Source organism: Scyliorhinus canicula, chromosome 1, assembly GCF_902713615.1.
Source record: "Scyliorhinus canicula chromosome 1, sScyCan1.1, whole genome shotgun sequence".
Taxonomy (NCBI): Eukaryota; Metazoa; Chordata; class Chondrichthyes; order Carcharhiniformes; family Scyliorhinidae; genus Scyliorhinus; species Scyliorhinus canicula.
Window position 1 is genome coordinate 50,479,638 of NC_052146.1, and position 16,185 is coordinate 50,495,822.

The 16,185-nt window shown below is 49.6% G+C and overlaps 1 protein-coding gene and 1 long non-coding RNA gene across 8 annotated transcripts in view; one reads left to right on the top strand and one right to left on the bottom strand.

Moving 5' to 3' along the window:
• The window catches only part of sdsl (serine dehydratase-like), a 40,668-nt gene extending 32,200 nt beyond the window's left edge, over nucleotides 1-8,468 (top strand). For all 7 annotated transcript variants that reach the window (XM_038790647.1, XM_038790656.1, XM_038790673.1 and 4 more), the window contains 2 exons: nucleotides 4,115-4,239; nucleotides 6,777-8,468. In XM_038790647.1, the coding sequence (XP_038646575.1) occupies nucleotides 4,115-4,239; nucleotides 6,777-6,970 (319 nt within the window). In that variant the 3' untranslated portion in view covers nucleotides 6,971-8,468. The remainder of the gene's footprint in view (nucleotides 1-4,114; nucleotides 4,240-6,776) is intronic.
• LOC119962722 overlaps nucleotides 1,636-16,185 on the bottom strand; it is a 78,845-nt gene continuing 64,295 nt past the window's right edge. The window contains exon 2 of the long non-coding RNA XR_005459941.1: nucleotides 1,636-1,913. This is a non-coding gene — a long non-coding RNA (uncharacterized LOC119962722). The remainder of the gene's footprint in view (nucleotides 1,914-16,185) is intronic.

A 16,185-nucleotide genomic window follows, 5' to 3' on the forward strand; every position in this document is an offset into this window, starting at 1 on the left:
GCACAGTGGTTATCACTGCTGCCTCACAGCACCAGGAACCAGAGTTCGATTCTGACCTTGGGTGACTGTGTGGAGTTTGCACATTCTCCCCATGCCTGTGTGGGTTTCCTCCAGGTGCTCCGGTTTCCAGAGTCCAAAGATGTGTAGCTTTGGTGGATTGGCCATGCTAAATTGCCCCTTAGTGACCAGGGATATGCAGGTTAACTGAGGTTATGGGGATAGGGTGGGGGAGTGGGCCCAGGAGAGTGCTTTGTTGGAGGGTTGGTGCAAACTTAATGGGCTGAGTGGTCTCTGCAGTATAGGGATTCTATGGACCCTTGGGGAACCCTTCCTCTACAGCCTAGCAGTGACAGAGGGGCAAATTGGCTAACCTCCTTGACTCCCTTCAGGGTCCAGCACGCCAGTCTAGGGTGTCACTGCCAGGGGGCAGTGCAATGTTGGCAGTGTCAGGAGGCAGGGACTGAAATGGAGGGCCTGAGCGGGGGGCTGGCAGTAACTGAGGATGGTGTGGGTGGTGTGGGCCGGGTCACTGTCGGGGGGGGGGGGGGGGGGGGGGGGGGGGGAGTGGGGTGATTTGTTATTCCTGTTGTGGGTGGGAGGATGTCCATTCTTGAGTGGTTGGGTGTGCTCCCTTTGTCAACGGGACGGCAACATTTGCACTGTGAGGGGGAGGGAGGCTTGTCTCGGGATGCTGGGATCGGGGCGCCCGTTTAATATGGCAGGGAAACCAGTGTGTTCGCTGCTATGCATAATTTAGCATAGCGAAGGTATGTAAATACCACCTTGGCGATGCTCCTAGTGCTAGTAGGACACAGTCCCGATTGTCCAATGGTAGGAGCACTGTGTCTGTGAACCAGAGAACCCGCCCAGTGTCTGGCATAAAGCCATCAATGCTGCTATAGAAACAACCCAATTTTCATTTCTAATTATTATCCGTTCGATTAAAATGTGCTTTTCATAATTAGAAAAGTTAATGCTTTTGGATCATTTGCCCTTAACCTGCAATTGTGCGGTCAGCCTTTCTGGTCTGGTGCTGGAAGCTGAAGCAGAGCAAGTACAGTACACCTTCTTAGAAAATGTCCTCAGCAGTCCTAACACTGTAAGAACTCAGCCGACTCTGAGACGAGACTAACCGTCATGGCTGACTGGGTCAGAATTATGCCTTTTGCGATGAAGCTCAGTGTTTCATGATGTTGCGACTTGCGACACCGAGCTTGGTTAATAGGTCAGTGATGTCAATAATCTGACACCATTGGATGTCAGTAAATTCCTGATGGTAAGTGAGAAAGCAAATGGACATCATGCGGAGAGATAGATTGTACAACTTCAGGTTAATCAATGCTGAAGGGCCATATTGGCTGGAATTCTCCGGCCGTTGGGATTCTCTTTTCCCACTGGCAGCGCATCCCCACCCACAGGTTTCTCGGCTGCGTGGGGTGGCTCCAATGAGAATTCCCATTGACAAGCGGCGGGAAGCGATAATCCTGCTGTCAGCGAACGGCGCGCCCCCTTGGCTGGGGGAACGGAACATCCTACCCATTGCCCAGATTTATATGCCAGTAATCCATGTGTTCTGAGTTTATTGCTACTCAGTGATAATACAGGATTTTAAAGAGATGTTTTGGCACCTTGCAGTTTCTGTAAACTTCTCATAACTTTAATGATCTTAAATTTTCTATAACATGAAATCATAGAAAAACGAATACCATTAACATTATTCAGTTGAGTAACAACGAACAGAATAAGAAACGAAATAGATGATAAACATTGTGGTCGATACAGGTCGATTCTAGTTGTTGACTTTTGATGGTGAATGGTTGATTCTTCGGTTCAGGTACTCTTGTTTGATCGAGAGATTTGAGTTATTTTTCCAGCTGCGGTCCTTTTCACTTCATTGCAGCGTTAATGTAAGCCTACTTGTGACAATAACAAAGATTATTATTATTGTTCTGTTGCCTGATCGACTTTCACAGTCGGAGAGAAAGTTTTAGATGATCCTGCAAAATCTGGCTATTCTGTGGGGGGTCCTACCTCGGTTACATTATCACAGTGAGTGGGGCAAGCTTCCAGCTGCTTTTCTCACAGCACAGACACACACACACAAACACACATACAAACAGACAGACCAACGTACGGGCAGTTCTCTCGGCTAGCTTTTAACTCATGTCTTTATGTATTTGAATTGGAGTTTATTTGTTGGTCTAGGCTATTATTCCTAGGGTCTTTGGATGAGATAGCCATAATGTTCCGTTGTCTTTACCAGAGATGGTAATCTTTGGATTATTTTAGAATTACCTTATGTGGGAGGGGAGGGTTTTCACTGTTCCTTCGAGAAAAACCCTGCCTGTGGTTAGCGGTACATTCTCAGCCATCTTTGGGGTCTGTGTTCAGGGTCGGTGCAAACACAGTGGGCCAAATGGCCTTCTTCTGCACCGTAACAATTCTGTGAAAACTTTGGTCTTTTTAAAGTCCAAATGTTTTGTGTGTAGTTCCAGAGGCACCCCACCGCCGACCCCCCTCCCGCAAATCATCACAACAACCCTTTACTAAAACCCATTAATTATGATAAACATGTGATTTAAAGTAGAATTTTAGGTTTGAATAACTAAATGTAGGGCGGCACGGTGGCTCAGTGGTTAGCACTGCTACCTCATAGCACCGAGGACCAATCCCACCCTGGGTCACTGTCCGTGTGGACAAAGATCAAAGAAAAGTACAGCACAGGAATAGACCCTTCAGCCCTCCAAGCCTGTGCCGACCATGCTGCCCGTCTAAATTAAAATCTTTTACACTTCCGGGGTCCGTATCCCTCTATTCCCATCCTATTCATGTATTTGTCAAGATGCCCCTTAAATGTCACTATCGTCCCTACTTCCACCACCTCCTCCGGCAGCGAGTTCCAGGCACCCACTACCCTCTGTGTGAAAAACTTGCCTCGTACATCTCCTCTAAACCTTGCCCCTCGCACCGTAAACCTATGTCCCCTAGTAATTGATCCCTCTACCCTGAGAAAAGGTCCCTGACATGCACTCTGTCTATGCTCCTCATAATTTTGTAGACCTCTTATCAGGTCACCGCTCAACCTCCCTTGTTCCAGTGAGAACAACCAAGTTTATTCAACCTCTCCTCATAGCTAATGTCCTCCATACCAGGCAACATCCTGGAGTTTGAAGATTCTCCCCATGTCTGATGTGCAGGGTAAGTGGATTGGCCACACTAAATTGGCCCTTCATTGGAAAATTTAAAAAAAAAGAATATCTAAATGTATTTTTTAAAATGTGGTAACTCAATTTGCCACAGAGTAAACACAATCAATTTGTGACAAATTTAATTTGCTTATGGAAACTGATCAGGCCATGAGAAAAAATTTATGAGAGAAAGCTTGAACCATGTACAGCAGGGTACCCATCAGAATGGCAACCTGGACTTTATTTCCAATGCTTGCAGAGTGTTTCTGGCATTTTCAGTTTTTATTTCAGCTTTCCAGTGTTCACTTTTACTTGTCATTATTGCTGAATTTGGTTTGTTCAGTTGCCTTTTATTGGAGGTTTCTGAGAATAATCAAACTTGGACTCCCTGATCCTCATGATTTGTGTGTGTGTGTACCTTGTGTAACCCCACTTCTTTGGTCCTACCATTGGCAGCTGTGCCTTCAGCTGTTTCTTTTTTTTAAATTTAAAGTACCCAATTCATTTTTTCCAATTAAGTGGCAATTTAGCGTGATCAATCCACCGACCCTGCACATCTTTGAGTTGTGGGGGCGAAATCCACGCAAACACGGGGAGAATGTGCAAACTCCACACGGACAGTGACCCAGAGTCGAGATCGAACCTGGGACCTCGGCGCTGTGAGCCAGCAGTGCCAACAACTGCGCCACCGTGCTGCCCGCCTTCAGCTGTTTCAGCCCGGAGTGCAGGAATGCCATCCATCAACCTCTCAACTTCTATCTTTTCCTTTTAATGATCTTCTTGAATTTGATGAGCATTTGCTCTTAATATCTGTCCCTTTTGTGTAGCATCTGTGAGTATCTCTATGTGTAGTAGTGTCTGCTGGTGTGTACATGCGTGCATGCGTATGAACTATTTCTTCTAACCTGCTGTTTTCTTCATAATAGTGTTGCTAAAACCCTGGGAGCTAAAACTGTGTGCGAGATGGCACTTCAGAATGCGCTGGAGCACAATGTTCTCTCTGAGGTAATCAGTGACCAGGAGGCTGTGCAAGCAGTAGAGAGATTCCTAGGTAAGACTTTATTTTCACATACACAGCAGGCTTCGTTCCACTTGCAGATAAAGCTGTTTTGTTTTAATTTGTAAAATAAGAATTCTGCTCTGCGATATGATCAGTAATGGATTAAGATTTGAATTGTCTCCTTGCACATCCCATTTTGAAGCAGAAACCTTCCTTGCAGTACATTCTGATTAAATGAAGGCATCAAATGTCAAATTAAATCAGTTTCTTTTCCCAGAATCTGGTGAATTGGTCCTGAGAGTTTCCTATTGCAATAATGAGAGCTGCTTTTTTCCAATGTGGGAAATTGATGCAATTTCCTTTAAACAAAATCCTCTTATTGTTATAAATGTCAACCACATTTCTTTTTGGTGAGGTGGTGGGGTGGGGGGGGGGGGGGGGGTGTTGATGTTAAATAGAAAGAATACTTGACACCCAAACTGGATTGATACTTGTGCCAGGTTTTATACTTCTGTTAAATTGTGATATTATTTTCAGTGTTTTATTGTAGAATAGGAGCACCACAAAATCGCACAAGCTGCGTGTTGCTCCTCTGTGGAAACAAATGTTTCCTCACCATCCAGCTATGCATTCCTTCCCAGTGTAAAAATGCAGAATCACAAAGGAGACAAATGTTCCTTTGTTAATTCTGACCTCACTAATCTAAAAGTTTTGAGTGAGCAAAACTAACTATTTATTCCTGGATGGCACAGCCAGAACGAGGATCTTTTCTTCGTCACACGGTTATCAAAAAGGTCACGCTGGATCCCAAAACCAAGATTTCACAATTCTGAAAAATAAATTCTGTATTTTAAGGAAGTGCTTCCTGTCCTCCTTTCACCCCACAGTGACTATTTTATTTTTAAAACATCTTTCAATAATTTTATCTCAAAAGCAGTTGTCCGTTTTCTGGGGGATTTTGGTAAGGTTGCATGAGTAGGTTATTGGAGAAACATTGATGAATAGCGCTTTTGATACTATCCGTTGTGGCTCTATTAAGCTTTAATACTCAATGATAAGTGTAGCCTTTGTAAACACAAAACACCCAAAAATCACTGATTCATCCTCACAAACATTGGGCGGGATTCTCCGGTACCCCGGCTGTGTGTTTCTCGGTGGCACGCCGTTTGTTGGCAGCGGGATTCTCTATTCCCGCTGCCTGTGAATGGGATTTCCCATCGAAGCCACCTCACACCGCTGGGAAACTTGCAGGAGGGGGTGCGCTGCCAGCAGGAACAGAGAATCACAATGGCCCAAAGAATTCCTGCCATTGTTTTGCTGTGTTTTGCTATAACCACCAACCGAAGCAATGAGAGAAACCAGGGCCAGGAGTGAGAAAGAGGTATGAAATAAAAAGGGGTGGTGGCAATAAGAGAGACAGAGGCAATTAGAGAATGGGAGCGTATGAAAGATAAAGGGAAAAAGACAATTAGCTGGGATTCTTTGGCCCTGTCGTGGCAGGACCCGCCACGGGGGATGCGACAGGCCAGCCAAAGGTCTATTGACTACCGGCGCGACTGGACGATCCCGGTGGCAGGCGGGGCCAGAAAATCCTGAGTGAAAGAATTAAAGATACTGAGGAAAGGAATAACATGGAGAATCAGTTACGGATAAGGATAAATGAATGAGAGGGAAAATGAGCAGGGCTCTAATCATAAAATCGTAGAATTCCAACAGTGCTGAAGGAGGCCATTCGGCCCATCAAGTCTGCACTGACCCTCTGAAAGTGCAGTCGAACCAGATCCACTCTCCCGTCCTACCCGCCCTATCCCCGTAACCTAACTTACACATCCCTAGACGCGTGGCAATTGAGCATGGCCATTCCACCTAACTCACGCATCTTTGGAGGAAACCGGAGCACCCGGAGGAAACCCATGCAGACATGGGGAGAAAGTGCAAACTCCACACAGACAGCCACCATGTCGTGGAAAGTAAGAATTAGAAAATACAGTTTAGATTTTAAGTAAAAGTAACAAAACAGAGTAAAAGTCATGGTGATGAATCACATTTTGTAATTTCATGTATAATATGCTTTATGATTGGAAATACCAGTGAGTATACCAGTACACTTCTGGCTCTCTGGTCAATGTATAGTATCACTATTCGCATATTGAACTTGAATACATTGGTCACCCTAATTGTAAATATTGTGTGCTCTTTGGATTTCAGTCAGCTACTACCTTCTGTCCAGTCCACAACCAGGAAAGAGACATAATAGGGGCAGTGGGTGGGAACACAGTTTGCATTTTAATGCCTGTTTGCTGATGCTGCAAGTTCTTTGACAGCTGATGAAAATGATTCTTCATGCTGTAATGCAAAATCAAGTGGAAGAAGTGGATTTTTGTTTTAAAAATCACAGTTTTGATATTGGTTTATATACTTTTTAAAGACAGTTCAGGACGTTATTCAATAGCCAGAAGGTCCACACTGAATATGATGCTGAATGTGATGCTGTCTTTGAGGCTTGTTCTCACACTAGGCCAGTGGCCTGAGATGATCGTTAAATCAGAGCTTGTGACCTGATTGTGAACAATTGGTTCTTTTTGCAGATGATGAAAGGTTTTTGGTTGAACCAGCCTGTGGCGCATCATTAGCTGCCATTTACAGTGGAGTAATACAGCGACTACAGAAGGAGAGATGGTTGGCACAGGACCTACAGTCAATAGTAGTCATTGTCTGTGGTGGAAGCAGCATCACAATGGCTCAGCTGAATGAATATAAAACACAACTGGGGGAAAGCTAAATAAGCCATTTTTCGGAACGTGACACTTTTATAAACTATTTCTGTCTGCCAGGCAGTAATCACGTGAAATCATAATTGTTGGCATGCAGAGGTACTTGATGAACTGACTGCATAGCAAGGTTCCCATGTCCTATTTTTCGTCCACTCTCTTCTCACCTATGTTTGTGATGCTTTCAACACTCTCCGTCACTTTAACAATTGCCAGTTTTGTGGTCCTGACTGTCTCCTTTTCACCATGGATATTCAATCTCTCCAAACTTCCACCCCGACACCTTCCCTCCACGTTTGTCTCCACTTCCTCTATGAACGGAGGCCCAACCAGTCTCCACCCACCCCCAGCCTAATCCGCCTGGCTCAATTTGTTTTCATATTGAACACCATTTTCTTTGACTTCATTCACTTCCTACAAATAATAAGTGTCACGATGGATGAATACCTATATGGGTCCTAGCTATGCCTGCCTTTTGGCTACGTGGAATAGTCCAGTCCTCCTCATCCGTTGCCTCTTTTTCTAGTACATTGGCTGTACCAGTGACGTTTCCTGCTCTTGTCCTGAAATGGAAAATTTCATTGACTTTGTTTCTAATTTCCATACTTCCCTCACCTTCACATGGACCATTGTTGGTTCAGCTCTTCCCTTCCTCAACTTCTCTGATGTGTTTGTGGGGATAGGCTATTAACCAATATTCACTATAAGCCCACTGAATCTCACAGTTTCGTCGACTGTACTTCCTCCCACCTTCTTCCTGCCAGAACATTGGCCGGGCTCCTCTATTCTGGAGGCTACGTGCTCCCACCAGCGGTTCGAGACTGGTCTCTGCAGGCGCTGGGAGTGGGGCCCAGGCATGTGTCTCTCTCCTTAACAATGCAAATGTGTGCATCGTAGAGAGCTTGCCGGACTTTTGTTAGAATCCTGGTATCGAGCTACCATTTGGAGAGGATGGCTTGGTCCTGTGATCCGTTGGCAGGCCTCCCCCACCCCCCACTACACTAATCCTGTTCTCCCCCCTCCCTCCCACTGGAGAGGCGGGGCATCCTCCCATGGGCCCCGCCCCCGCAGGAATAACAGGTCCGCCCCCACAGCATGCACACATGAGGGTGACCTGATACACACCCCCCCCCCCCAACAAAACCCCGTAAGACACCCCATCAGAGACCTCCTCCCCCCTCCAATCAGTCACCAAATCCCACCCCGACGAAGTTCAATTTAAGCTCAGGAAACAGAAATTCATCTTTTAATCAGGCACTATATGAACTCCACACCGAGTTCAACAATTTTATATCATAACCTCTGTCCCAATTTTTCAGACAGCAGATATTGGTAATGATTCTGTTTGACCCATTTGCATTTGGACCCATCTTTCTTGTTCCATTACCATCTTCTTTAGCTTTGCACCATCATCCTATTTGTCGTTTAATCTCTCGCCATCGACCCTATGACTGTCCTTTCCTTCTCTTTTCTCTCTTACCCTTTTTCCTGCATCAGTACTTGCCTAAAACCTGTTTCATTCCTTTTTTTTTTTTTTTTTTTATAAATGTTTTTATTCAGTTTTCGTATTTTATATTGAACAAATTACAAATTGTTAGGAGAGAGAAAAAAAAAACAAACAAAAACAAACACGCAAAAATTAACACACATATTTACAGGTAAGCATCTTCGTAGTAGTAACTGCGCGCCCCCCCCCCCCCTCCCCCCCTCAACATGTTTATTTAGCTTGGTTTTGGGCCTTAGCTAGCCATCGAACCCCCGTAACGAACCTGTAGCCCCCCCCCCCTCCCGCTACCTTCCCCCGACTATTCTTCCTCTTGTACATTGGCCACAAATAGGTCCCGGAACAGTCGCATGAATGGCTCCCACGTTCTGTGGAAGCCGTCGTCCGACCCTCGGATGGCAAATTTGATTTTCTCCATTTGGAGAGATTCCGAGAGGTCGGACAGCCAGTCCGCAGCTCTGGGCGGTGCTGCTGACCGCCAGCCAAACAGGATTCTACGGCGGGCGATCAGGGAGGCAAAGGCAAGGGCATCCGCCCTCCTCCCCAGGAATAGATCTGGCTGTTCTGAAACCCCGAAGACCGCCACTATCGGGCATGGCTCCACCCTCACTCCCACCACTTTGGACATTACCTCGAAGAAGGCTGTCCAGTACTCCACGAGTCTGGGGCAGGACCAGAACATGTGGGCGTGGTTGGCCGGGCCTCTTTGGCACCGTTCACATCTGTCTTCCACCTCCGGGAAGAACCTACTCATACGGGTTCTTGTTAAGTGGGCTCTATGTACCACTTTTAGTTGCGTCAGGCTGAGCCTTGCGCACGTGGAGGTGGAGTTGACCCTATGCAGTGCTTCGCTCCAGAGTCCCCACCCGATCTCCATCCCCAGGTCGTCCTCCCATTTCCTCCTTGTTGCGTCCAGTACGGTGTCGTCCCTATCTACCAGTCGGTCATACATGTCACTACAGTTCCCTTTCTCTAGGATACTTGCGTCCAGTAGGTCTTCCAGTAGTGTCTGTCGTGGCGGTTGTGGGTACGTCCTTGTCTCCTTTCGTAGGAAGTTTTTGAGCTGCAGGTACCGTAGCTCGTTCCCCCCAGCTAGCTGAAATTTCTCTGTCAGTTCGTCCAGTGTTGCGATCCTGTCGTCCGTGTATAGGTCCCTGACTGTCAGTGTCCCCCGTCCTGCCTCCACCTTTTGAAGGTGGCGTCGGTCAGTGCTGGTTTGAACCTATGGTTGTTGCAGATGGGAGCCCTGTTCGACATTTTGGTCAGGCCAAGTTGCTGCCGCAGTTGGTTCCAGGATTGGAGGGTGGCTGTCACCACTGGGCTGCTGGAGTGTTTTTTGGGTGGGGATGGGAGTGCTGCCGTGGCGAGGGCCCGGAGGGAGGTTCCCATGCAGGAGGCCTCCTCCGCACGCACCCACTCAGCTTCTGGCTCCTGGATCCATCCCCTTACTCGCTCGGCTGTTGCTGCCCAGTGGTAGAATTGTAGATTCGGGAGGGCTAACCCTCCCCTGGTTTTTGTTTTTTGTAAGACCTTCTTTGGGATCCTAGCATTTTTACCCCCCCATACGAACGCCATGATGAGTTTGTCCAGCGCTTTGAAAAAGGCCTTGGGGATGTAGATCGGAATGGATCTAAACAGGAAGAGGAACCTGGGCAGTACGTTCATTTTGATCGTCTGAACTCTCCCCGCGAGGGAGAGCGGGAGTGTGTTCCATCTTTGCAGGTCCTTTTTAACTTCCTCCGTCAGGCTGGTGAGGTTCCATTTGTGGATCCCTTTCCAGTCATGGGCTATTTGGATCCCCAGGTAGCGGAATTTATGTCGGGCTTGTTTGAACGGCAGCCCCTTTAGTGCTGCCCCCCCCCCCCCTTGCGGGTGTAATGGGAAGATCTCACTTTTGCTCATGTTGAGTTTGTAGCCCGAGAAGGCTCCAAACTCTTTCAGGAGCGCGATGATTCCGTCCATGCTGCTTTGTGGGTCCGAGATATAGAGGAGCAGATCATCCGCATAGAGTGAGACTCTGTGCTCTCTACCTCCCCTTCGGATCCCCCTCCAATTTTTTGCTGCCCTGAGCGCGATTGCTAGCGGTTCGATTGCTAGTGCGAACAGCAGCGGGGACAGTGGGCATCCTTGTCTGGTGCCCCTGTGCAGCTGGAAGTATTGGGAGTTGGTATTGTTGGTCTGTACACTCGCCATGGGAGCGTTGTACAGGACCTTTACCCAAGCGGTGAACCCTGTTCCAAGCCCGAACCGCTCCAGTACCTCTATGAGGTATTTCCATTCGACTCTGTCGAAGGCCTTTTCTGCGTCCAGGGAGACGATCACCTCTTGTGTTCTCTCCCCGGAGGGGGTCATTATCACGTTCAGCAGGCGCCTGATGTTCGCGGTCAGCTGTCTACCTTTGACAAAGCCCGTCTGGTCCTCTGTGACCACCTCAGGTACACAGTCTTCTAGCCTTTTGGCTAGGATTTTGGCCAGTATTTTGGCGTCTGCGTTCAGCAGAGATATGGGTCTGTATGACCCACATTCCGTTGGGTCTTTGTCTTTCTTAGGTATCAGCGAGATTGAGGCCTGTGCTAACGTGGGTGGCAACGTGCCCCTAGCTAGCGAGTCTGTGAACATCTCCCGCATGTGCGGGGCCAGCGCTGTCGCAAATTTTTTGTAGAAGTCCGCCGGGAATCCGTCCGGTCCCGGCGCCTTCCCCGCCTGCATGGAGCTAATGCTGTCCATGATCTCTCCCAGTGCTAGTGGTGCTTCCAGATCCCGTTTTCTGCCCTCTCCCACAACTGGTATGTTCAGTCCGTCAAGAAACCGGTTCATCCCAGCCTTCCCCGTTGGGGGCTCTGAGGTGTACAGCTCTTGGTAGAAGGCCTTGAAGGTTTTGTTAATCTTCTCTGGTTCTGTTTCCAACGTGCCTCTGGTATCTCTGATTTGCGCGATTTCTCTGCTGGCTGCCTGCTTTCTCAGCTGGTGGGCCAACAGGCGGCTGGCTTTGTCTCCGTGTTCGTATAGGGCCCCGCGTGCCTGGCGGAGTTGGTGTACTGCTTTCCTGGTGGAGAGCAGGTCAAAGTTCCTTTGTAATTCTTTTCTCTCCGCCAGGAGTTCTACAGTCGGGGCCTCGGAGTATTTATGGTCTACCTCCAGTATGGAGTCGACCAGCTTCTGCCTAGCCACCCTTTCCTCCCTATCTCTTTGCGCTTTGTAGGCTATGATTTCCCCTCTTAGTACGGCCTTAAGCGCTTCCCAGAACGTGGAGGGTGAGACCTCCCCGTTTTGGTTGATCTCAGTGTACTCCGCTATGGCCTGCGCTATCCTTTCGCTGAAGGCCTTGTCAGCTAGTAAGGCACCGTCCAACCTCCATTTGGGGCGCTGGGCCCTTCCCGTCTCTAGCCGCACATCCATGTAGTGTGGAGCGTGGTCTGATATCACAATTGCGGAGTATTCCACCTTGTCTATCTCTGGAAGCACCGTTTTCCCCACCACAAAGAAGTCAATTCTGGTGTACACGTTGTGTACTGGGGAGAAGAAAGAGAATTCTTTCTCCCCCGGGTGGGCGAATCTCCAGGGGTCTACTGCTCCCATCTGCTCCATATAGTGGCTGAGTTCCCTTGCCATGTTTGAGGTTTTCCCCGTTCTGGGGTTTGATCTGTCCGTCGTTGGGTCCTGTACACAGTTGAAGTCCCCCCCCATGATTAGTCGGTGCGTCGCTATGTCCGGGATTTCTGCCATGGTCTTTTGGATGAAGCTCGTGTCGTCCCAGTTGGGCGCGTACACGTTAACTAGAACTACCGGCGCCCCATCCAGGGCCCCGCTGACCATGACATACCGTCCCCCTGGGTCCGTAACCGTCTTTGTCGCCCTAAACATTGTCCTCTTGCCAATCAGGATCGCCACCCCCCCTGGCCCTTGCCCCATAACAGGAATGATAGGTTTGTCCCACCCAGCCCTTTCTTACCCGCAGTTGGTCCCGCTCCCTCAAGTGCGTCTCTTGGAGGAAGACTATGTCGGCCCTCATGTTTCTAAGGTGGGTGAGGACTCTAGATCTCTTCACTGGGCCGTTAAGTCCCCTTACGTTCCAGGTGACTATTCTGGTGGGGGGCTTCTGCCCCCTTGCTCCTGTGGGGTTAACCATATTTGTCCGGTGGACGCGCCCCTGCCCTCTGGGGTTTCCCTATGTTAGGGGGCCGTCCAGGATGTCCACTATCACTGCTCTCCCCATGCGGTCGGGTCCCTGCGCTCCGGGGTTCCCCCTTGTCCCGGGGACACCCGCCATGGCCGTCCACTTTGTGTCCGCCACGCGGGTAGTCCCCTGCACTCCGGGGGGCCCCTTCACCCACAGACCGTACTGGGTGGGTGCTTGCAGCAGTTCCCTGTTTCGAGCCCTTGCCTGTGGCACTTTGTGGCCCTATTCCCTTACTGGCCTCTTTTGTCCCTTCGTCCCTGCGTTTCCCCTCCCTGGTCTCTCGCCCCCCGGGTGCCCCCCCCCCCCCGCTCTATCCCTTTCGGGGATACCCCTGTGTACCCCTCCATTGCCCCTCTCTCCCCCATTCCTGTCCCCATTTGCTCTCCCACCTTTGATGGGTGATCCCCCCCCTCCCCTGCCTGGCGCCTTCCCCCCTGTTGGGGGTGCGCTGCGGCCCTGCTCTGTTGCGCGCCCCCTTCGCTAGCTTTCCTGCTAGCACGGTGGCTCCCCTCTCGGAGGTTGCTGTCCCGCTTCCCCTCTCCCCTCTCCAGTACTCCCGTTCCCTCGTGCCGGGGCCTGGCCTCCCACCTGGAGCGGGCCCTAGGGCATTGGGTTGTTTTCCGTTCTGGGTGTTTCTGCCAGGGGGGAGGGGGCTGGCTTTGCCTCGCCCCTCCCCACCCCCCCGTCGGCATGACGTGTCTCCTTGCCATGGGCCCCTCGTCCCTACTTACCTGTTTCATTCCTAACGGTATTGATCGACCTGAAATATGAACTGTTTCTCTCTCTCCACAGATGCTGCCTGGGATGTTGATGAGTATTTCTGGCATTTTCTGTTTTCATCCCATATACTAGTTGGGATTTTACTACATTATTCCTCCATGCTACCATGCAGCTTTTAAAGATTTCAAATATTATCAAATCCATCCGTGACAGTGTGCATTTTCTCACCGTCCCCTGGCCCCCCTCTCTCTTTTCTCACTGTGATTTACCTCTTGTGCTTTCCTCCAACTGTGACCTTACCCAGACAGAGGGAGATTGTGGCATAATGTAATTGTAAAATACTCTGGGGATGTAGGTTCAAATCTCAGCATTGCAACTCGGGAATTTAAGTTTAATTAATTTGGAAAAAAAAATGGAATTGAAAATAGTTGTAGTAATGGCATTTATGTCATAAAAATGCATCTGGTTCATTAATGCACTTTCAGGAAGGCATCCTTTCGGAAAGGAATTCTGGCCTACAAATGACCCCAGGCCATGGAAATGTGGTTGACTCTTAACTGCCCGCTGAAATAGGCTCGCAAGCCAGTCATTTCAAAGAGTATTAGGGATGGACAACAAATGTCTCCCGGTGATCGTCACATCCCATGAATCATAGAATCATGGAACAGAATCATAGAATCCCAACAGTGCAGAAGGAGGCCATTCAGCCCTTCAAGTCTGCACCGACTACCTGAAAAAACACTCTACCTAGGTCCACTCCCCCGCCCTATCTCCATAACTGTAACCTAACCTACACATCCCTGGACACTTAAGGGGCAATTTTTGCATGGCCAATCCACCTAACCTGCACATCTTTGGACTGTGGGAGGAAACCAGTGCACCTGAAGGAAACCCACGCAGACACTGGGAGAATGTGCAAACTCCACACAGTCACCCAAGGTCGGAATCAAACCCGGTTCCCTGGCGCTGTGATGCAGAAGTGCTTACCAATGTGAAAGGAGAAACAAATGTGTTCCCTCCTCTTAAAATTAAAACTAATCAGAAAAGAAAGACATTTTTGTTTTGGCTCTGCAGGCTCTCTTGAATGAAATAAGCACCAGCGTATACAAATTGGAAATTCTACGCATAAAATGCCTTCTGTGGTATTCCCACTCTTTCCCTCTGCTTCTAATCAATGCTTCGCGAAGGCCTGGTCTCTCCTGTTTTCTCAACCGATGAGTCATTGTCCAGTGGCGAGTGGGACTTTGATGGCACCACTGCCGCTGTATCCAGTAGTAAGGCGGGGTGTAATATTAGCCTTATGGCTCGGGAGTGACTTTAGGATTGGGTGAGGAGGGACAATTGGGAGTTTGGAAACCAATCGTACGATCACTGCATGGGTGAATGAAAGGGAAAGGTCCGAGGTGTTACGTGGGTAGAAAGGAAAGAACAGGTGGTAAATCTGAAGGCGTGGGAAGGTTCAAGTTAAGATGAAACTAGCCAATTGCTAATAATAATTTATGCAACCATTGGATTGGGAAAAATAATTAACAAATAAAAATGATTACAATCACATTTTTTGGGGGGAAGTTTGATGGTATTGTTTCCATCTGATATTGCGATTGTTGCGGGAAACCTGGCATTGCCGCCGAATCCGTTGAGCGTTGAAAAGCTGTTCACCACTTGATAATCAAGGGGAAATAACTGGCATCCAGTTGATTGTGTAGTGCCAATGAAAATATCGGCAGTTCTGCCTTGGTCCCTGCATTAGGTGATGCAGTGGTTTCAATGCTTTCCCTGGGGTTCTGAGGCTGGCAGGTAGATGAAAGTTGCTTCATTCTGATGGTTGCAAACAAATATTGGCAATACCTATCATAATGGTTTCGAAACAAAGTTTGGCATTTTTTTTGTAGAAAAGATGTATCATGTATAATCTATACCGGGGCGAAATACTCCGACCCCACACATGGTCGGAAAATCGCCCGGGGCCGCCGAAAATCCCGCCCCCGCAGTGGCAGAAATTCTCCGCCACCCGGGAATTGGCGGGGGCGGGAATCGCGCCACATCGAGCGGCGAGCCCCCTGCGGTGATTCTCCACCCGAAGTCCCGCCACTGGGAGGCCTCTCCCGCCGCCGAGGTTTGAACCACCTCTGGTGGCGGCGGGATCGGTGGCGCGAGCGGGCCCCCGGGACGGGGGGGGGGGGGGGGGGGGCACGGGGCGATCCGACCCCGGGGGGTGCCCCCACGGTGGCCAGGCCCGCGATCGGGGCCCACTGATCGGCGGGTGGGCCAGTGCCGTGGGGGCACTCTTTCTCTTCCGCCGCCGCCACGGCCCACACCATGGCGGAGGCGGAAGAGAATCCCCCAGCGTGCATGTGCCAGTGGTGACGTCAGCGGCAGCTGCCGCTGACGTCACCACCGGCGCACGCGCGAACCGGCGAAGGCCTTTCGGCCAGCCCATGCGCCGGGCGTCAAAGGCCGCTGGTGCCGGTTTTGGCGCCAGTCGGCGTGGTGCCAACTGCTCCGGCGCGGGCCTAGCCCCTAAAGGTGCGGAGAATTTCGCACCTTTGGGGAGGCCCGACGCCGGAGTGGTTTGCGCTACTCCGCTACGCTGGGACCCCCCGCCCCACCGGGTAGGGGTGAATCCCGCCCAATTGTACAATTGCAGATCTGGGGCGAAATTCTCTGACCCCACGCAGGGTCGGAGAATCGCCCGGGCCCGCCAAAAATCCCGCCCCCGCCGTGGCAGGAATTCTCCGCCACCCGGGAATTGAAATTCCTACATTGAATCTGGAGGGAATCTTCTTGGAGGCAAATTTGATTGAGACGATGAGAGAAATTCA